Genomic DNA, 21708 nt, shown 5'->3' on the forward strand with positions numbered 1-21708 from the left:
ATATTAGGAAACTATAATCCTATCGAAAGTTATACGTGAAGTTTTTGTTATAATTTCGTATATATTAATATATTTACCTTTATGCTTACCTTTTTCCATTGATATATTTAGGAATTAATTAATTAATTATTTTGTTCACTATTTTACTTAAATCTATGCGATTTAGGACAGTTCTATATTTCTTCTTCTAGTTTTATACTAATTACAATTATAAAACAATATATTTTATTAATAATATGTTATAATATTTTTTAGTTACATAAAATATATATAGAAACTTAACTGAAATGTATAAAAATATATATATAAACTACTTAAAAAAATTAATTACATTCTAATTCTTATTGTTTTTTTATTATAATAACGCCAGGTACTCTCAGTTGCTAATTTTAGTAACATATTATCTATAAAATAAATAGTTTAGTACTCTGTGCACTATATTTTATACAATTATAAAAAATTATTTCGCATGTTCGAATATACAGAAATGTTTGCCGTGAACGTCTGTCACGTCGAATTGAAATCTATGAAGCACGAAGAGCAGGATTAAGCGTTAATTGACAACTGGAGATTGTGGCGCTTTATCAGAAATGTGCCTCTAGACATTGCGAAAGGGAAGGCGATTGACACCTGTGCGAAAGAAAGAAAAAAAATGGAAACGGAAATATGAAAGTGAAAAGAGGCGAAGAAAGTGATTCAGGTGTTCTTCCATGACCAGTGGCTCCCTGCGCCAACGTTGCCTTTCGACTACGTTGACCCAAAATATTTCGATCGTCATCGTATTTTCGTCGCGTCGATTCAATTGAAAGTCTCTGATGAGTGGCTAAAATGTCGACGTTGACTGGAATAATAATCGAACGAGTTGATAGATAGATAGATTGATGGACTTGTCAAATTCACTTTTCTAAATAGCTCGATATTATCTCGAATTTCATTATTTCACATTTGTTTGAATGCAGCATACCGTTGATTCGTTCGTTAGATTTATAACAAGATCCTTATATGTAATTTAATCAAAACAGCCATAAATGAATATCCTCTAGTTTTAGAATTGTTGACATTGAAATGCTACAAAAATAGAGTAAGAGCAATTATCTATTAGCAGAGTAAAATAATAAGAAGTATTCTATAAATATAGTTACCAATCTTTATATTCTAAATTTCTATTATATTTATTGCATTATACCTATAAAAAAGTAGAAATGGAATTTCTTATCGTATGACAATTAGTTGAATTCAAATACTCATATATATATATATGTATGTATGCATATGTACTATTATGATAATTTTAAAAATTTAAAAGAGAGAATTATCAATTCCAATTCCAATGACAATCAGAGGGAACAAGAAACAACGTATTATACATTTATGGCAATATTAATTTAAAAACCGCTGTTTCTGTATGCTCCAATGCTGCGAACTTATCTACATGCGCATGAATCAATCTTATTAGGGACGAGGACGGATCCTATTATAAATACTTTTTCGCTCGTTTTTCATTGTTGGACAAATAACCATATCCACATCGTCATCATAAATTCTGCCATATGTATACCATCATATATTCTGAATATAGATGCGTCGAATCGTAAAAGCACGTGTTGCTCGTTGTCGATCTTCTTTACCCGTTGAGATTCCGTCGAGAACCATGCGCAGCCATGACACAGAATTCGTCACAAATTGCGCATCACGAGACTAGGTTAGGTCCTCTTTCTCTCGTGCCGTCGCTTGTCGGTGATGAACGAAAAAACTAAAAATGATATAAATAATCTCGGGTAAGAACGAATTATTTTATTGAAATTGAATAAAATATAACTTTTATGTAACTTACGCTACAAAAATTCGAATTCCAGTTTTATTGTACGTGTTCCTTCTTTCATTTTTTTTTTTCTTTTTTTTTAGTTTTAATTCATTCGTTTAATTCATTTGTTTAACTTTAAACGAGGATAAAAGTGATATATTATCTAATAAAAAAACGATAGATATTTCCATTTAATACAAAACATTGATAGGAACATGCATAAAACCGCAGAACGTGCTTATGGCATTCGTAGTAACAATAATGACGGAAGACTTTCGATTTCTAACCAACGTTATTCGGTTTCAATGTAGGACGTAATCGGAAGATGAATAACCACTTCGGCATCGATCTAGAAAGTTGTGCGTAATAAATTTCACTATCTCTAATAGCATGCAGGATCAAGCAGGTGTATGCATGTGATATAATTATATCGGAATAGAAAGTCGCTTTATTTTATGAGATAATAGAAAAAAAATTTAGACCGCGATATTGCGAGATAAATTTATGCGATTTATTTAATTTAATTTGACTTATCTCTGTTACTCGATCTTATTCTTTTCTCGCTGTATTGTATTTATTATATTTTTTAGAATTGAAACGTAATTGAAGATTAGCGAGAAAATTAGAAAGAAAAAAAATTTATACTTTACAATTACTATACTTTAGACATTTTTGTTTTAAAATTTTCCTTATTTAGCGTAGAAAGTTTTATAATACGCTATATAATGGAAGATGAAAGTACGATTTATTATAATATCCAATCTTCAGTTACGTTTATTTCATAATTACGTACAATTTCTCGTTTCTCACTCGGGTCAAAAGCAGGTAAAGGTACAATTACGCTAATTTGATAAAATTTGTCGCGTTGAAATCTATAGAATCATGTGCGCATAGCGTAAAATCGATTTTCCGTGTAATATAACCGAGAATAATAAACTGTGTTAGGCAACGTCTAATTTGACACAGATATTATCAATTTACTACGTGCAACGATTTAATCTCATTTACATCGTACATCCTCGTGAAGTAAGAGTACAAACCGCAGCTTTATTATATAATAAACTTGAGAGAAAAAATTATTTTTCGCTTGTGCGACCAAGTATTAGCGCGATTTAAAGAATATCTCTGTACTGTACTTTCGTAACGAGAATTCCGACAATTCACTCGACAATTGATGCGATTGTTGTTTGAAAAATTTGCGTGAAAAATCGAAGAAATTTATTTTGACACCGTATGAAATATATCCGTGTTTTATACCAAAATTTTATACCATTATTTAATATTTTATTCAACAACGAATTGTCTATATTACGATACGAATTATTAATAATATTTCTAATTAATCATTTCGATTAAACGCTTCACAATTTTCTCTCTCTATTACAACTAACCTTTTTGTCTTTCTCGAGACAATAATTTTTCATCTAAACACGCGTTTACGTTTCATTGTCGCCAGATGTCGCCAGTCCTCGCCAGTCGGTAGGAAATCACGTGCTTCCGACACCTACGAAAGTAGTGTCGTCACTGCTCAACCATTTACGCCCCTCTCCGGAGGCTCACGAGGGTCTGACCAGTTTATCGGGAATATGGTCCGAACTAATATTCAACGACATCGCATCCGTCGTCTATCCATCCCACAAACTGGAGCTATGTTGTTCCGGGAAAGCGAAGCATCCAGAATGTTACGACATCCGCGACGAGCAAGATGGATGTATAGGTTATTGGCGGTCTGTACCGACTCTCTCTGTGCACAAGTGTAACTTCGAAGGCAGGGAACAGATGAACGGTGCATCGGCGTATTTGGACGGTTCTCACATTTATGGATCCACCGACGAACAGCTGCACCGAATCAGAACGTACAATCGAGGAAGGGTCGACATTTCTGCCTGCCAAGTGTGCAACAGTACCAGGGACAAGCCTCTTGGAATGGTGTACGCTGCCTTTTTGAGCGAGCACAATCGCATAGCGGAGGCGTTGGCCGACGCCAACGAGCATTGGGACGACACTAAGTTATTCTTGGAAGCTCGACGATTGGTCATGGCGCAAATTCAACACGTCACTTTGAACGAATACGTACCGAGTATTCTCGGGGAGGGTGCTCGAACGGATCCGGAATTAATGCCCGTTTCGAGCGGGTTCTACAACGGTTACTCGTCCTCCAACGTAGGGGGGACGTACGATGCTGTCGCGCTGGCGGCTCTGCGCGCTCTGATGTCGCTGCGCAGCCACAGACTCGACAACGCCACGTGCTTGGAAGACCACGTGATCGCCTCGGCCAATCGCGTGAGCCTCGATCTCAGGCACTCCGCTTTCGAATCGAGAGTCGACGCGAACGCGCGCTTTATACACGTGGGCCGTGATCATGGAATCCCCGGATACGTCGAGTTCGTAGCCGATTGTTCCGGACACAACGTGACCGTACGTTTGTGCAATTTGCATGTATAGAATTTTTTTTTTTTTTTCGTACTGCTGCGATATAACTTTGAATATTTGAGAAATTCATTTCATCGATATATCTGAAACGTATCTTTTGTTTTTTTTTTTTTTTTTCATAGATCCAAAATTTCATGGATTTGGAGCATCTAATGCATCCAGTGCACGCGGGGCTCTTGGAATCCGTATACTCGCGGGTGGAAGATATAGATTTGCTGCTCGGTGGAATTTTAGAAATTCCTAGAAGGGGTGCAACGGTAGGGCCGACGTTCGAATGCCTTCTCAAGAGGCAATTCATCAAGACGAGAAACTCTGATCGATTCTGGTACGAGAATGACATCCCACCGTCCGGACTGAATCCAATTCAACTGGCTGAAATTAGAAAAGTTTCTCTGGCCGGTATCCTGTGTGCCAACACGAAGATCGATAAGATTCAACCGAAAGCGTTCATACAGCAGGATCCGTATCTGAACGCGAGGATCAATTGCGACCAGCACAGTGTACTCGACATCTCTCCTTGGCGAGAAGAGCCGCTTCCAGAGCCGGCCAAGGAGGTAGTGATTGGCAGCAGATCAGCGATCCCTGAATTCATCCCAGAACTGAGCCCGAGTTTAATAGCAGCAGCCGTGAAGAAAGCTGAAGCAGACTTGATCGAGAGAAAACAATTGGAGTACAATTCGTGGCTGCAGCAGAGAATAGCGGATCCCAAATCTCCGGCTGGAACGGCTGCCAGCTTCTCGAAAGCGAACAGGGATGCCCTCCTGTTGGCAAATTCCTCCATCATGTACGAGTTGGCCACCAATGAAATTTTGAACGGGATACACGGGCTAAAGCGCAAGAAACGACAGATCTTCGACACCACGGACAACATACTGGGCTTTCCCAACAACGATTTCTCGGATCTGCTGCAGAACGTGGACATTTCCGGATTCCTGTCCCAAAAGAAGCCCACGAATCACGACGAAGTCGAGTGCCCCGTGGACGATAGCCCCTGCGACCCAACCTCTCCGTACAGAACCCTCTCGGGCCACTGCAACAATCTACGCAATCCCAACTTGGGCAAATCGTTGACAACGTTCGCCAGGTTGCTGCCTCCGGTCTACGAAGACGGGGTGTCGAAGCCGAGAAGCACCTCCGTGACAGGGGTGCCTCTACCAAACCCCCGAGTGATCTCCACGGTGATCCACCCCGACATCTCCAACTTGCACAATCGATACACTCTGATGGTAATGCAGTTCGCCCAATTTCTGGACCACGACCTCACCATGACGCCTATCCACAAAGGTTTCGCCGAGTCTATACCCAGCTGTCGTTCTTGCGACTCGCCCAGAACGGTTCATCCCGAGTGTAATCCCTTCCCAGTGCCACCTGGCGACCATTACTATCCCACGGTGAACGTGACGTCGGGCGCGCGGATGTGTTTCCCATCTATGAGGTCGCTGCCCGGCCAACAGCATCTCGGGCCGAGGGAACAAATTAATCAGAACACCGCCTTTCTCGATGGATCCGTGGTCTACGGAGAGAACACTTGCATCTGCAACATACTTCGTGGCTTCAACGGTCGCATGAACATCACTCAGAGCCCCCACAGAGGGGCCAAGGATCTCCTGCCTCAGTCGCCCACGCATCCCGAGTGCAAAGCCAAGTCCGGTTACTGTTTTATCGGCGGAGACGGGCGAGCCTCCGAGCAGCCTGGGTTAACCGTCATGCACACCATGTGGGTGCGCGAGCATAATAGAATCGTGGAGGGATTAAGGCAGATCAACCCCCACTGGGACGGCGAGAAACTGTTCCAACAATCTCGACGCATAATCAGCGGGATGCTACAGCATATCACGTACAATGAATTCCTGCCCCGGATACTCGGCTGGAACGCTGTCACTCTCTACGGATTGAAACTGTTGCCGCAAGGCTACTACAAAGAATATTCTCCCACCTGCAACCCGAGCGTGCTCACCGAATTCGCTTCGGCGGCGTACAGGATCGGTCACTCGTTGTTGAGGCCGCATCTGCCGAGAATGGATCGCAACTATCAGAACATGGAACCGTCCATCCTGCTCAGAGACGGTTTCTTCGACCCGGATGTGCTCTATCAGTCGAACATGATGGACGAAATGACGCGAGGATTGGTCGCCACCCCTATGGAGACTTTGGATCAATTTATAACCGGTGAGGTGACCAATCATCTGTTCGAGATCCGCGGAATACCGTATTCTGGAATCGACCTGGTTGCTCTTAACGTTCATCGTGCCAGAGATCACGGTATACCCTCGTACAACAATTACAGGGCTCTGTGCAATCTGAAAAGAGCGACCACTTTCGAAGATTTGTCGAGGGAGATGGCGCCAGAGGTGATAGCTCGGATGAAACGCATCTACGCTTCCGTGGACGACATCGACTTGTTCCCAGGCGGGATGAGCGAGAGGCCTCTTCAAGGTGGATTGGTGGGGCCCACGTTCGCTTGTATAATCGCGATACAGTTCAGGCAGGCGAGGAAATGCGATAGATTCTGGTACGAGACCGACGACCCGAATATCCGCTTCACCGAGCACCAGCTCGCCGAGATTCGTAAATCCACCTTGTCCAAGGTTATGTGCGAGAACATGGACAATCAGAACGACATGCAGAGGGCGGCGTTCGATCTGCCGAGCAATTTTCTGAATCCGCGAGTCCCTTGCGGCTCGATGCCGCAAATGGACCTGACTGCGTGGAGAGAAACGAGGCACGGTTGCCAGATCGGAGGAAGGAACGTTGCTCTTGGAGAGTCTGGCTTCCCCACACCTTGCACCAGCTGCGTTTGCACCGCCGAAGGCGTACGTATTCGACTTCTATTTCGTCCTTTCGCGGTTGTATACACATTGTTTCGTTCCTTTTTAAATTCTGTCCCACTTTTACGTGTACATACGTAACTGAATACTCCTTGAAATCCGATACGCGGTTATTATGAAATTGGATAGCTCGCAGGGATATCTGGTTTCACTCGACTTTTCGAAGTTCGGTAATCGAGAGATTTCTTCTGGAAAGCCACTTGCTTTTCACGCGATATTTATACAGGTTAATGAAACGAATAATTGGGGGACGGATATGAAAGATTAAATTACGATTCTTTCTGTTTTCAGACTCAATGCGCTTCTCTGAGGATTACCGACTGCAATCAGCTCTTACGCGAAGCTTCTCGCGAGGCAATTCTACGCGATGACGTGTGCACGGCTCAGTGCGGTTTCGTTTTGGCAGCGACGGAAGCTTCCTCGAGACTTCAACAATTTACCACGCCGACCAGTTTCCCCGGTTTCGTGTCGCACAGAAATAGTTTGAGAAGCGCGCCGACGCCAGTTTCGTTCAACGGATTCAAGTTGCCCGATCTGTCGCAATTCATAGGTTGAGCGGTGGAAAGAAACGTTAACAAAGACTTCTCTCCTATAACTGGTTGCTTACTAACTATCACACGCAAGAGAATCACTGTCTTCCTTCCGAGAGATCGTACAACGACAGTGATGTTAAGGTTTTTTAACGAGCTGCACTCATCGTAAAAGGTTGAACAATTTTTTTGTAAGGAATACGAGTCAAGAATCACGGTGAATGTGTTATGCGCGCGAAGAGAGGTTAAGAAGTTAATATGTATTAAGATTCGCTCATGTATTATATACTCGACTGGAAATGTTTTAAATATTTCATTTTGTAACGAATACCTCTCTCTTTTTCTTTTGTTTTTCTTGTTATGTTTAGTACTATTTTGTAGATTGTAAGAAGTATTTAATTTATATTTTATATATATATATATAATAAATATATATATATATATACATAAGTAAGAAGGTGTACTGGAATAAGGAAAGTCAAAAGAGGTCGGTACACGATACTACTTGTATAAAACTGTCATTGCCAGTTTGAAGGAAAAATTGTGTACAGTGATCTCGTAGTACGTAATTGCTGTGTGAGGAAAAAGGACTTTAATAAATTGTCACGGTATTGTGACGTTTGTTAGACAAAAGGAATAAAAATGTGAATAATAGGCGAATGAGTGATATGTATATTAAAAAAGTTGCGCTAGCAGTGGCCCAAATAAATCCTTTTTATACTTGTATAGTAATGTTAACGCGAAAATAACAAATGCGAACACAAAATTTAATTCTGAATTGTCTTTCTTTTTGTCATTACACCTCTATCTAATTTTGTAGTATAATAGTGACATGTATAATGTTAATAAATGTTAATATTTCTTTTTTTTTTCTTTTCTACAATAAATAGTAAACGGCGTCCCAGACTTCCATTACTTATTAAACTACGATGAAATTGCTTCTCCCGGAATATCGCGATTATTTAGGCTGATTCAAGACATATCATAGAGATCTGATATATGTACAAAACATATGACAGACATCAGCCGATTAAATACAATTTCAACGATATAAATTGCCATGAAAATTCGTGATTTATCATTTATATAATACGTACATCTCTCGATGAAGTATTCTTCTCTTTTTTTCTCTTTTGGAAGGTATTAAAATACATTATTTATGAATCATCAGATCTTTAACTGGCAGGAACTTCTTGTTTATTATTAAGCACAGCAGTATTTTCTTGTATTGCAGGTGTTTGTTCTATACATCGCCAGAGACCGTAAGTTTTGCCAACGGTTGTTTGCCATAATCTCAATGTACCATCCTCTGAACCACTAGCATATAATTCACCATCCGGTGAAAAACGTACACAGTGCACAGGTCCAAAGTGTCCTTTAAATGATTCTAAAAATAACATTAAATATTTGTAAATATGTTAAGTGTAAAGAAATATAATATAATTATGTTATCAATTTCCTAGTTAATATTAATTTACCAATTTCCGCGCCCGTGGAATAATCGAACTTGTACATTTTTAAATCTTCTCCTCCACATACAAAAATACTACAATCTGGATGCAAACTGGCACTATTCATTTGCGTTGGTGCAGTGTATTCGCGTAATTTGGTTAATCTGTACAGATAATTAAAACTTTTATTAGTACATAATTAAAAAAATATCGAATAAAAGATACAAAACTTTATTAGAATGTAAAGTATTGTACTAGAAAATATTTCCTAGTGAACCAAGGCTAACTTGAAGGTCCTACAACAAATCCATGCTCAGGATATTAATGTACCTGTACTATAATAAGTACATAAAAAAATATATATTATATATTAAGATATCTTGAACTTGTTTTGTTATATAGCTTCTTATATTTCTTTCTTTTCAATAATGCAATCTACAGATTTACAATTACAAATTTACAAACGCAAAATAAAATATAAAAGAAATGTACATACTCTCTACTATTCCAAAAAGTAACTATGTTGGAATGAGTCGTGGTAATGATATTTCCATCTCTTGATACTTCCATGGAATTTGGAATTGCCGGAAAATCTAACCTTTTGACTTCTTGGCCGCTATTCCTATCCCAAACTCTTAATGTTTTATCATCGCCACAAGTAATTAATGCAGTATTATTATTGAAAAAGGTAACATGTCTGATACCATTTTTATGACCTGAGAAAACCTGTTGATATTATTATTGATTAAAAAAAAAATGCAAAATATTATTTTTTCAAATATGAATTTATGAATATATACTTGTGGTGCTGCATCTGGTTTGTTAAGATCATAAATTCGTACAAGTTTCTCGTTAGAGCCAGTGCACAAATAATTAGAATCTGTACTAAAGTTGACAGATTTAACAATATGTTTATGTTGAAACGAATGAATTTCTTCTCCTTTTATTGCATCCCAAACTTTAGCATTAAAATCTGCAGCACCTGAAGCAGCTCTCGTAGCCTGAGGATTTAATGCAACACCCCACACTGCTCCTTTATGTCCTTCAAATGTTCCAATCCAATCTCCAGTATCTCCTTGTCGTAACATAGGTTTGCCATCTAAAAATGTAATAAAAAATTTTTTTTCTTTTTATAAATATATATATATATATATAATATATATATATATAAATGATTTATTAAAACGTTATATAACTTCAAAAATAAAATAAATAAAACATGCACGTGATTCAATAATAATCTTCGCTAAAACAGGTTAGAAAAATTTTTATCAAGATAATATATAAATACATATATGATCAATGTATAGGCTAATTCGATCAATTCATACATTCGTCTTGAAATTATCGAATGGAATACAATAGGAAATCGTACGAACGTCGCAAATATACAGTATCTAACCTCGAAATACGTAAGTTATAAAAACCTTGGTTTTCGAAGAAACTGGGCCAAGGCGAACAAGAACGTGTCGGTCGTAAAGAAAAAAAGAAAGAGATTGACCGATACGAATCACCGGCGAGTTTCTCTTCAAGGCAAGAAAAATCGAAAATTAATTACCTTTGCACGCCGAAATCAGATAATATCCAGATTCAGTGATATCGGAGAATGCGAGATGCACCACGGGTCTAGTATGTCCACTACACGTCAGTGGAGTTTGTCTTAAATTTGCCATAATGTACGATTGCAACTGCGAATGACGATACTTTTCCCTTTCTTCGATGCACCTACACTCGGTAGAGCGCGAGGAAGAGATTTATTCGCAAATATACTTCCACATTCCCGGTGAACTTTCCATTAACTAAAAATCCTCTTCCAACGAACCGTCACCATCTACGTACGACGCGACACTGAACGTAGTGAACGTAGCAAGCGCACAAAACTGTAGGCCAAGTTCAGGCAGGAAGAATATTATGGCGGCCTCGATGATGTTTTTCAAGTCGCTTTAACCAGTTTCGAGGACGAGAGTGTTGTTTATTCCTGTTTTTCCATTAACAGCCACACATAAAATTGTTTCTTGTCAATAATTCAACAAATATGATAAATAATTTATTTGTAATATAGATTTTATATATGTTTATAAAAAAAATTTTCATCGAACTTTTCTTAAAAATTTTACAACATATAATATAATCTAATTAATAAGAAACGGATAAATAATAATTGACGGATAAATAATATTGATACAAAAGATCAAAAACACGCCAAATTTATATATTTTAATTCTAATTCATTTAATGATATTTAACAATTAATTAGATTTTAAAATTAAGTTTTTAATATCGTAATGTATATTAATAAATTTTTAATATGAAAAATTTATATAAGAAAAAATAAAAAATAAAAATGAAATAAGAAATATTAAAAAGAATATTAAAAAGAATTATAAATAATATATATGTAATAATTATTGAACAACTTTTTACATAATTTTTTTTTTAATTTTTTAATATATGAATGACGTTTAACGTTTCAGTAAGTAAAATCTAAGTTAAACTTATTCGTCCTTGACAATCTCTTTTGTCTCTCTTTTAAATTCGTGGTTTGTTTACGTAGTATTTATATCCATCTTTGTCTATCATATGATTTCGTCGGCGACCATGAATTGCAACCAATCTCTCTCCCTTCGAATAACCTTAACGCCTGTTCTGGGAAATGTAAACTTGTACATCGTGCTAAGACTGACAAGCAGCAGGATATGTGAAACAATGTGATAAAAGTAGGTCGAGTTAGAGAAAAGAATGACGAATGCAAAACCATGGACAATAATTTATCCAGTGAGTATTATTGGAACTTGACCAATTATCGTAGCATATTGTTAGTACGTCAATGAAGTTCAACAAGTGTGCGATACGATAAATCTATAAATCCTTTACGATATTTATTTATTTTAATATTCTATTCAAATCGATATTAAATTCAAATAATTGTTATATAAAATATTCAAAGAAGTTTATATCACGAAAGATTACTTTATTTTTATAAAAATATTAACATTTAGGTTATGATGTTTCGAAATGCGTGATAATAAAATAAAAAAGATAGAAACTAAAAATTGAAGATATATTTTATATTGAAAGAAAATGCATCGTGGTTATGTGAAAGAAAAAAAAAAAAAAAAAAGATTAATTGTATTTTAGAATTAACGAAATGACAAGTCGATCGATCTTTTTAAATTTAGTAAAACCGCCATTAAAAATTTTAATAAAACAAGCCGAAATAGCTCAGCTGGGAGAGCGTTAGACTGAAGATCTAAATGTCCCCGGTTCGATCCCGGGTTTCGGCAAAAAATATTTCTTCTTTTTCCATCTTTTATTCTTTTACGAATATTTAAATATCATATCCGAATATATTCTATTCAAATTTATCAAATTTTTTTTTGTATCGACAAATGTTATAAATTAAATCAAATATCCGTATATAACGTAGAATTATAAATAGATCTCTTATATTTAAAATATATTTTATAATTTTTGATTATTATTTAAGCATTTTTAATAACGAAAAATCTTTTTTTGTAAAATTATTTGCAACCATGTTTACGGTTCAAATAATTCTTTGAAACTGGTCTACTACGTTGAATGCGTCTGACAGCGACGAACAATCTGTCATGCGAGTAAACAGGGGGGAAAAAGCTGGTTTTTCGACGGGAAACAATATGCAGTTTGAAATTACGACGCGTAAATAATTCACGAACAAACAAAATCAAAATGAGAATTTCCATAATATGTTTTAGTAGGAGTTGATAAGCAATTTTTAAAACGTGGATTTGTTTCAATATATAATACAAGTAATTTTATTATATACGTAATATACGTATGGAATTTTATATAGTTGAGAATATGATAAGGCTAAATGATAAAGGAATGGAATTTCAAATATTATTGTTTTTAATTGTTATATTATTTATTTTTTGATAATTTGATCACATGCGAATTTTAATTTTCGTGAAATGTGTAATTTTATTCATAAAAAATTATTTAAAAAGATTATTTCTACCTTTGAAAATTACATAATATGATTAGTTTTTATCGTACGTTTTTTTTCAAATAACGTTATAGAAACATATTAAAACAATATGTCAAAAGGTGCTCCCGTATTTCGATAAAAAAATGTAATCCCCAAATATAGAAAAATAGTCGCATAACACGTAGTTTATATTTTCAAAGTTAGAAACTTTTAATTAAATTTATTGGACAATATATATGCACTTTTTTGAAACGAATGAATAAAATTTACGGGATATGCATAACGAGAAGAGATTAGAAACCCATAAGGCGTGAATATACACAATGTACTTTGATTCAATATAAAAATGTATTAAAATCCTTGCTTTGATAAATCATTGATATTTTAACTAAATAAAAATAATTCGATTACTCTAATATCATGGATACAATTACATAAAAAAAAAAAAAAATTCTCCGAACAACTTACAAACACCATTATAATTCTCATAAGCATCGTATACCAGAAAATTACCTTTCTCCATAAATCTGTTTAAACACCGCAAGTTCAGATTTCACGTTCTCGCGTGCCTGTTGCGCTGCAACGCGCGTGTATGCATACTCTGGAGCGTGATGTGCACACACGACACGCTCGATCCGAGTCTCGCGTTACGCGAACGACGAAAGAAAAAGCCTGGTCGGATGTCAGAATTTTACGGCGACAAGAGGCTGGCGGAGTCTGTTTCCATGGATCTCGTGTACGAAAACAGGGAAAGGCACTTTTTAAATTCGAGAAAAAAAATCGCGGAACATCGCGTGCGGTTAGCAATGGCCATTCGTGCGTTGCGATTGGTCGACGCTCGCACGTGCGCATAACCCCTTTTTCGGACAACGATGCAAAGGGGCTCGATGCGCCGTGCTCAGTCGGTTTCGATCCTTGTAGGAGGGAGGATGTTGTCCGCTCGTTTGCCGGCGACGAAACGTCAAGCGAAGTTCGGTTAACGTTTCTCGCTTCCCGACATCGAAAATATTAATTGTTATGGGACGATAGGGGTACGCGTCGGATCGTGTCGGATAGTTGGACGTCGAGAATCGAACGTGGTAACGTTATCGCAAATGTTTATTACGTGGTAAGAGCCAGTGCACGGACTGAGAACACAGAAGGGTTCTTCGCGATTGTGCGACGTTTACACGTGCGTTCCTACGATATATATACGATCATCGATCGATTTGGCGAGTTGGTCTGTCAGCAGGGCTGCGGTTCGAATCGAGTGAAAAATGAGAACTACATCGTTGCTCGCTCTCGTTGTCTGTCTGCAGTGCCATATCGCTGGTATCGTAGCTGGTAAGTCATATTTTTCGTCCATTTATTTGCCTGTTTGTCATTCGATGACGGATCACGTGATTCTTGAACATAGAAACGTTTCGTAATTAAAATATACACGAATGACGATATAATTGTATTTTACTTTACGTATCGAATAAAATAATTTTCATAATTTTCTTTCGAGTTTTTTTTCTTTTACTCCGTTATTTTTCGACTTGCGAAATTTAAAGAATAATGTTTTTTCAAACGTATTATATTTCTTTTATTTCAAAAAGGAAAGTATAATATTCTCCGGTATAAACGCTTTAAAATACGAAGCGAAAATAAATATTTGCATCAAGTACTATAGGTAGAAGGCAAGACAGGGATAGAACGTGACAAGTGATGTAAGACCTCTATTATCATATTTTACTCGTTACTCGACATTTAAGACATTATATTACGCGGGCAACATTTTATAGTAAAATATACGAGATCCAAGACAAGAATTTAAATTTGAATAAAAATTCAATTATTTTCTTTCATTTCACTCGTTCGAAATCTCACCAGAAGTGTATCAAAATTCAATAAAAAAAGATATTTCTATATCCTATTAAAACGTACGATTGTTTACACTATTCTTTCACGTCTTTAAAATCAGTCTAATCTCTAATCGAATTTTCCTTTGTAATAATCGATATTTGTTTTCACATTCTGCTAAGTTCATTTTTGTTCCTCGTGCACGAGTGAAATACAATGCGAATGCTGCTTGTGGCCGTCTGTGCATTCGAGATAAGATGCTTTAATCCGTCGGTATAACGCATTCGCGATCGTAAACGAGAAAATTCCTTCGAATAAACACACGTCCAAATCGCTCGAATTTTTCTCCCCTCGTCGTTGCAATTTCCTAAAACTCGAATATATTATTCTACGATGGAATTTCACAGATTTATCCTTTTCTTTTTTAAAGAAAAATTCACTTGTCCAAAATGTTATGTTTAAAAACGAGGAATTATCATCATCAATTAAGATTATTTCCTACCACAAAAAACAATTCAAAACAATTCTCTCTCCCTCTTCCAAATATTCAAGCAAATTAATCCAACCAAGTTTCGATTGGATATAAATTGAAATCGCAGCCAAGCCTGGCACACGAAATCTCACACGGGGGGAGGGGGATAGGTTACATGGAATGGTCGAGGCCATCTTTATGGGAGGGGGAGAACAGGGATCTCTTCATGCCCTCTGCAAGTTGTAACAGCTAACGAGCAGGGTGGAGGCCACCCTTCCAAGTTTCCTCTCCGCCTTTAAGAAGCTCTCTCTCTCTCCCCCTCCCTCCCCTCGCACCCTGGTCCCCCGGAACGTTTGTTTCCATCCTCCGGAGAGCGAGCAATTTCGAGGGAAATTTTTTGGAGCTGAAGTAATGAACAATTTCGACGATAACCCTCTCCTTCCCTTCCCTTCCCTTGCCCTTTGTTCGACCTGTTTGCATGGCCGCCTCACCCTCCTCGTGAGAGATTTTTCGAGCATCGTTGTCGGTGTTCACTCGCAGCGCAGGCACAGACAGCTCGTCGAGCAATCGTGAAGAGGGACGAATGAGGGAGGGGTTCGAGTAACAGGTTTCGTCGATTTGCTTCGTGACGATCTTCTTAATTTTGCTTTCGAATGCTTCATGCTCTTCCTTTTTGTTGACATGTAGACTCGTATATTATTGGATAAGAGAATGAATAATGGAAATAAGATAATTGGTAGAGAATTTGAATTAATATTACAACGGAAACAATTGGCTGCTTTATTCAAAGGAAATTTTTCTTCAAATTCCAAGACGAGTAATTAAGAGGAGAAGAGAAAAAGATATGTACGCGTCTCTTAAAATAAGAAAGCTGATAATTAGAGAGTGAATAATTAAGAAGAAAGTGTCGATGAGATTTTTGTTCAACGCTTGGGGAAAAAAGGAAAAAATGGTAAAAGTGTGAATATTCGTCGTCACGAGATCATCGTAAAATTTAGTCGAATCTCCGCCTGATGATTCTTCGTTTAGCAAAGCGTGTTCCACGGAGAACCCGTAAACCCGCGCATTCTGGGTGAACAGTAAAAAGAAAAAAAAAAAAATACGAGCACTTGACCCTTTTATAATTAGCGCTCGTTGCTCTTCCCATTTCCTCCTTTGCCTTTTCCTCCAATTCATCGTCGAATTCTATCAAGAACGTCGTTAAGATGAATTAAATCTACTAATGTACGAGGTGTGGTGGATTGCGATACCAAGATTTGGTTATTTCATAATTTAATATTCATTTTTTAACGTAATTTGATTATTTACTTCTTTTTCTATTTTCTTTATTCGTTGTACAACAATAATACAGGTTGAGAATTGTGAAAATTTATCACTATTTCACATATGATCGTGTGACATGGAGTTGACTCGGAATTTATTGGTGTAAACTACTCGTAGTGCCTCTCAATGCGTTAAAATTTCAAAAAAATCGTAATCCTAACCACTTTTTAAAACTATCTCGTTTTATAACGTTTCTCAGGAATCTTAAAATTTAAAGAAAAAAAAAGACTCACGAAATTTCAATTAACACCATCGCAAACGATTTATTACAAATATTGAAAAATATCGGAGAAAGAGATTTTAAACTACTATTTGGAACTCATCCAAAGGACGAACCAGTTCTATTCCCGTGAATACGAGTCCCGGGGGATCGAAGAGGAAGAGGAGGTGGAGGGGAGAATCTCCTCGTCGACACGCCTAATCGACGGGTTAAATCTTAATTTTCTTCAGACACGTCTTTTCTCGAGAAACGAGGCTTTATATTACGCATTGCGCCAGAGAACATCGTTGGAAAAGAGAGGGGGAGGGGGATGTTGGTAGGGAGGAGGAGGAGGAGGAGGTGGAGAGGTTGATTAAATTTCTTGATTATCTTGATTCACCACGGCTCGATGCAAATGGACGAGGAAGGTTTCGAAAACGAGGGTTTTCTTCTTGCAAAGAGAATATTCCCTCTTCTTTTGCGTCCCCTTCTTTGTTTGCGTTTTGGACGCGGTGATTGTGACGCGTCTGGTAAAGTCTGGTCGTTTGATGGAATAAATTTTTCGCTTCGACGAGTCGAAACAACGGGGAAGGGTGGTAAAAAATCATAACTGACGACATATTTCAAGGATACTCTTTCGTTAAAAATGTATTAAAATGAAGGTTGTCAAGTTGTGATAATTTCGTTCGAATATAAATATCGAGCGTTAATTTTGAATGTTAATTTAGTTTCAACGACTATATACTTCTAATATTTGCAAAAATAATAATAAACTTTAAGCTTTAAAAGAGGAAATCAGGTTTACTTTAATATTGCGTGCAAAAAAAAAAAAAAGATCGTGAAGGATGAAGCAAAATCTACTTAACTTTCCTTTTCCTTCGCTCTTGTTTATATAAATTTTATTTCGCACAAACAAACTCCAATCTAGAGACGAGAGGAAAGAACAGAAAAGAAACTAAATAAAATGATTCGAGTGAAATGAGCAATAAAGAAACGTTTAAGAGAATAAATTCTATTTTTCACCTCGATGAAGAATGTACATTATGTGATCGGTAAAATATAATCTCTCGTGTTTCGTAATACGTACATATTTTACCAGCCCGAAGAACTTTTACGAATCCATCCATCCTTTATATCGACAGGAAAAAATTAATCGTGCAAAACAACGTGCGATCCAGCCACGTGTTCCAACATTTTATTCGCCAACAATTACCGCCGCGTGCATTTCGCATAAATCCATTGGTTGTGCCCGTTATTTCTGGAAGGAAAAATGGGAGAGAAAAGTACGAGGAATAAGGAAATAAAATAAGGTTGCTCCGCGGGATATTTTGCCCCGCGTAAGTGGGCCGCGACCGAGAAACTTCGAGAAACATCTCCGCCTACCAAAGCTCGTCCATTCGCAATTATATGGTTCCACACGCTCGCCACGCCTAGTAAACATCTCAACTGCGATAATAAGAGTCGAAGAGTTGTGAAACCATTCGTGTACAGTTTTATCGAATTAAATTTTCTTATCTTCCGATCTTATCCAGTTTAATATCTTCGTCGATTCGGTTGAAAAGATAACCGTAGATCTTTTTAATCATTTCTTGCTATTTATATATTTGTTACATAACACGCTGAAATACATTTCACCGGATCTTTCAATTATTCCATCGATCGATAAATTTATACGATGTAATTTATTTCTCAAGGATTAGAACGTATATATACTCGTGGCGTTCATCGAGAAGCCTTGCTTACTTGTAGCAGAGAGTGTACGCAGCACACGTGTGCAAACAAAAACGACGACTATCTGCTGTTTTTCGACCTTCGGTCGGTTATTAACGGCGAATTTAAATGTCCTTTCTAGCAAGCGGAGTGGAAAAAATCTCTCGTTATCTTTGAAAGCGATGTTTCGTCCCGTGGCGGAGTTTCCAGTTCCCTCTGCACGCCTCAGGGACGCGAAAATGCGAAATAAAGTGAAATTGAAAGGAGAAAGAGAGAGAGAAAGAGAGAAAGAGAGAGAGAGAGAAATTCTGCCTCCGATCCACACCCTCTCCAGGATATCCCACGTATAGTCTCTTTCTTACCCGACGGCGAAACGTTATACGAAGTTGGATACGAGGTTCGTGCAAAGCTCGAGGCTTTGCTGGTGTTATTTAAGCTATGGTGGAGGTATATATTATCGAGGTCTGACTTATTCTTTGCCGAGCTACTTGCTCTCGCGCTGACATAACTTATTCTCGTTTATTTGTTTATTATTAGGTATGAGAATGTAAGATTTGAAAGGAATGTAAGATTGTATATAAATGGTGAAAAGAAAAATTGAACGTAAAAGTAAAATTTTGAAGAGTAGCCATTACAAGACTTATCCTTTGCATGTGAAAAAACGTAAAATTTAATCGTTATAAAAGATCACAGGGTTTATTCGTTAGTGAATGCGAGAAAATGTAAAATTCGATTGTGAAAGGTAAAATTGTAATGTACAGATGGCGAAGAAAATAAAAATTTGTTCTTAAGATAGTTAAAATTAAATTTATCTTTTCCCTTTTATTTAATTAATTATGCATGAATTACTTCTTATAGAAATTTCAATATTGAAATTAATTATTTTTTAATACGAGTTTTTGTGTAAAACTCTAGACAGTGATAGATCTGTACGCTTGAGCAGACGAATCGCTTCAAGTCTGGCTTATCCTTTACCACGCTACTTACATAATAAACAGCACTTATGTACTTAGAAGGATAAAAGGAATTCTTTAGAGCAGAAAAACGACAGAAATAAAAATTACGATTTTTTCTATAAAAAAAATTATATGTAACCTTAAAACCTTTGATACTCTCTACAAATATAAATAAATTCCTTAAATCAAACGTTTGCTAAAATATTAAATTTTACTGGAAAAAAAAAAAATAAAAAAAAGCGTTAAAAATTATAAATGCATATAAATGGCGTAACAAATGATTAAACGAAACATTCCACACAACAGCTACTACAAAAACCAATCAAATATCCAACGTTTCACGCGAAGAAATAACACCCGTTCAATTCACCATAGGCCATAATCGCAAATCGAGAAAAAATTCAAGAAATAAAAGAAAAGAAAAATCTGTATTTTCCCTGTAACGAAATTTCGGAATTAACCGGTCTCCAAAAAAAGGAAAATCGTCGACAAAATTATTTACGAACCGGATTCTGAAGCCGAATTCGACCGAACGTTTATCGTGAACGAGAACATTTACAACATCGACTCCAACCGCTCGATTTCTTTTCTCTCGCCATCCGACATTTTTCTTTCCCCTTTTCCTCCTCGTCGCGATATTTTCCAACCTTTCTTTCGCCGCTTAGCAACGAAAACGAGCAGTAAGCCCCGCGGTAAGATAAATCGCCACAGGTCCATTGCCTTTTCGCCCATTAAATTACCTTTGCGCGCAACGCGCCATTTATCCCGCGTGGAGAAAAACGTGTACGGATATAGATGGCGCTGTTCCACATCTGATACAACTGCATTCGAGAATACTGGTCCACAAGTTCGAGGAGGAGAAAAATTTGAAATGACGAAGGGGACGAGATTTATTATTATTATTATTATTATATTAACTCTTTTACATATTAAACTGTATTTTTCATCTTTTTCTAGGAGGCTTTGGAGATCTTCAAATTAATGAAATATCGAGATTCCTTGTCATAAGCGTTGCGATATTTTTAATACGAAACGAAACGTATTTAGAAATTTTATACGTCTATTTTGATAATTCTTTTTGAAAATTTAGAAATTTCGATTAAATTAAAAGTTAGACTGTTTCGTTACAGAAGTAGGTAAAATCGCGTTGATAGAACGCGGATCTTTTAAAAATATTAGGAAAAATAGAAAAAAAAAAAATGGAGCATTGAAGGCGATTTCAACTTCAGGAGTGTTGCAATAAAAGTTTGCGAAAAGCAGCCGGTATTAAAAGCGGAAATATAGCGCAAGGAAAAAAACAGCTTGGCAGTCGAAATAAAAACAAGCGTTAAGAATATTCAAAAGTAGTTTCATCGAGTTGTAAAACATTTACAATGATGTTACAGAAAAGAAAAGAAAACTTTTATCGGATTAATTAATTGGGAACGTAAACTTTCACAGAGGAAAGTGATATCGAATATTTTCTCAATAACGTATTGTTTTGTGATTAATAAAATAAAAGAACGAAGGATAAAAATTCGTCGCCTCAAAGATTCGAAGAGAAAAAAAGAGATTTAAAAAAAAACAAAAATTTTAACATCTTAACATCACACTTTTCGTTCATTTTCACGTACGTAAATTATCAATAATCCAAAATCAGTCGGATTCGTTTAAAAACTTTCCAACGAACAAATTCTATCCCTCGATATATTCCATTTATTTTTCGTAGAATCCTTGCATTATGCTCAAATAACCTTAAATTCAATAATCAGGAAAATAAAAAAAACCGACGAAGCGAATTTTTAAACCAGGAAAGATATTACATCAATTTGCGCAATCGCATACGTTATCGTTGGCGAGGATAACAATACTAACGTGAACAATCCAGACAAATCTTATTTATAATTTTATTTTCGATATTCGCCGTATGCGTCGCTGCACGCTTTTATTCCCTTTGACGAGCGATGATTAAAGCGCTTGGCATACATCCGTTTGTATCGCGATTCGTTCTTCGCCTTTTTTTTTTTGGGGGGGGGGGAGGACTCTAATTTTTTTCCGACTCTTTTTGTGTCGCGTCTTGGTTGAAATTAATTTTTCAACGTCGCCAGTTACGATTATTATCGTTATTATTATTTTTCTAGGCAGAGTTTTCAGACTTGACGCGGAGGAAGGTGGAAAATGGACTTTTTTTTTTCGCCAATGAAAGAATTTTTAAACGTCGGTTTAAAAATG

At 36.8% G+C, this 21708-nt stretch overlaps 3 protein-coding genes and 1 non-coding gene across 11 annotated transcripts in view; 3 read left to right on the forward strand and 1 right to left on the reverse strand.

Moving 5' to 3' along the window:
- The window catches only part of LOC107998560 (uncharacterized), a 31501-nt gene extending 23135 nt beyond the window's left edge, over positions 1-8366 (forward strand). The window contains exons 5-7 of the mRNA XM_017057892.3: positions 3261-4222; positions 4360-7050; positions 7357-8366. Coding sequence (XP_016913381.2) covers positions 3261-4222; positions 4360-7050; positions 7357-7620 — 3917 coding nt within the window. The 3' untranslated portion in view covers positions 7621-8366. The remainder of the gene's footprint in view (positions 1-3260; positions 4223-4359; positions 7051-7356) is intronic.
- On the reverse strand, positions 209-12165 carry LOC107998561 (serine-threonine kinase receptor-associated protein). Of its 8 annotated transcripts, none has more exons than XR_009831704.1 (9): positions 10605-11448; positions 9847-10145; positions 9543-9772; positions 9074-9210; positions 8693-8982; positions 1835-2153; positions 1559-1753; positions 965-1068; positions 209-841 (listed from the first exon to the last, which is right to left on the reverse strand). XR_009831704.1 is itself a non-coding variant. In XM_017057893.3 (5 exons), exons 1-5 carry the CDS (start codon positions 10717-10719, stop codon positions 8771-8773), a joined length of 993 nt encoding a protein of 330 aa, XP_016913382.1. In that variant the 5' UTR covers positions 10720-12165; the 3' UTR covers positions 8362-8770. The 8 variants fall into 8 exon arrangements, 1 of the variants encoding a protein (XP_016913382.1); XR_009831700.1 differs by adding an exon at positions 1143-1186 and having other exon boundaries at positions 209-1068; XR_009831703.1 differs by having other exon boundaries at positions 1143-1753.
- Positions 12166-12257: 92 nt separating this feature from the next.
- On the forward strand, positions 12258-12330 carry Trnaf-gaa (transfer RNA phenylalanine (anticodon GAA)). The gene has a single exon. It is a non-coding gene; the product is annotated as a tRNA-Phe (tRNA).
- An 817-nt stretch (positions 12331-13147) lies between these two features.
- LOC107998536 (kielin/chordin-like protein) overlaps positions 13148-21708 on the forward strand; it is a 77631-nt gene continuing 69070 nt past the window's right edge. The window contains exon 1 of the mRNA XM_017057851.3: positions 13148-14336. Within this exon, the coding sequence (XP_016913340.2) occupies positions 14270-14336 (67 nt within the window). The 5' untranslated portion in view covers positions 13148-14269. The remainder of the gene's footprint in view (positions 14337-21708) is intronic.

This window comes from Apis cerana, linkage group LG11, assembly GCF_029169275.1.
Source record: "Apis cerana isolate GH-2021 linkage group LG11, AcerK_1.0, whole genome shotgun sequence".
Lineage (NCBI taxonomy): Eukaryota > Metazoa > Arthropoda > Insecta > Hymenoptera > Apidae > Apis > Apis cerana.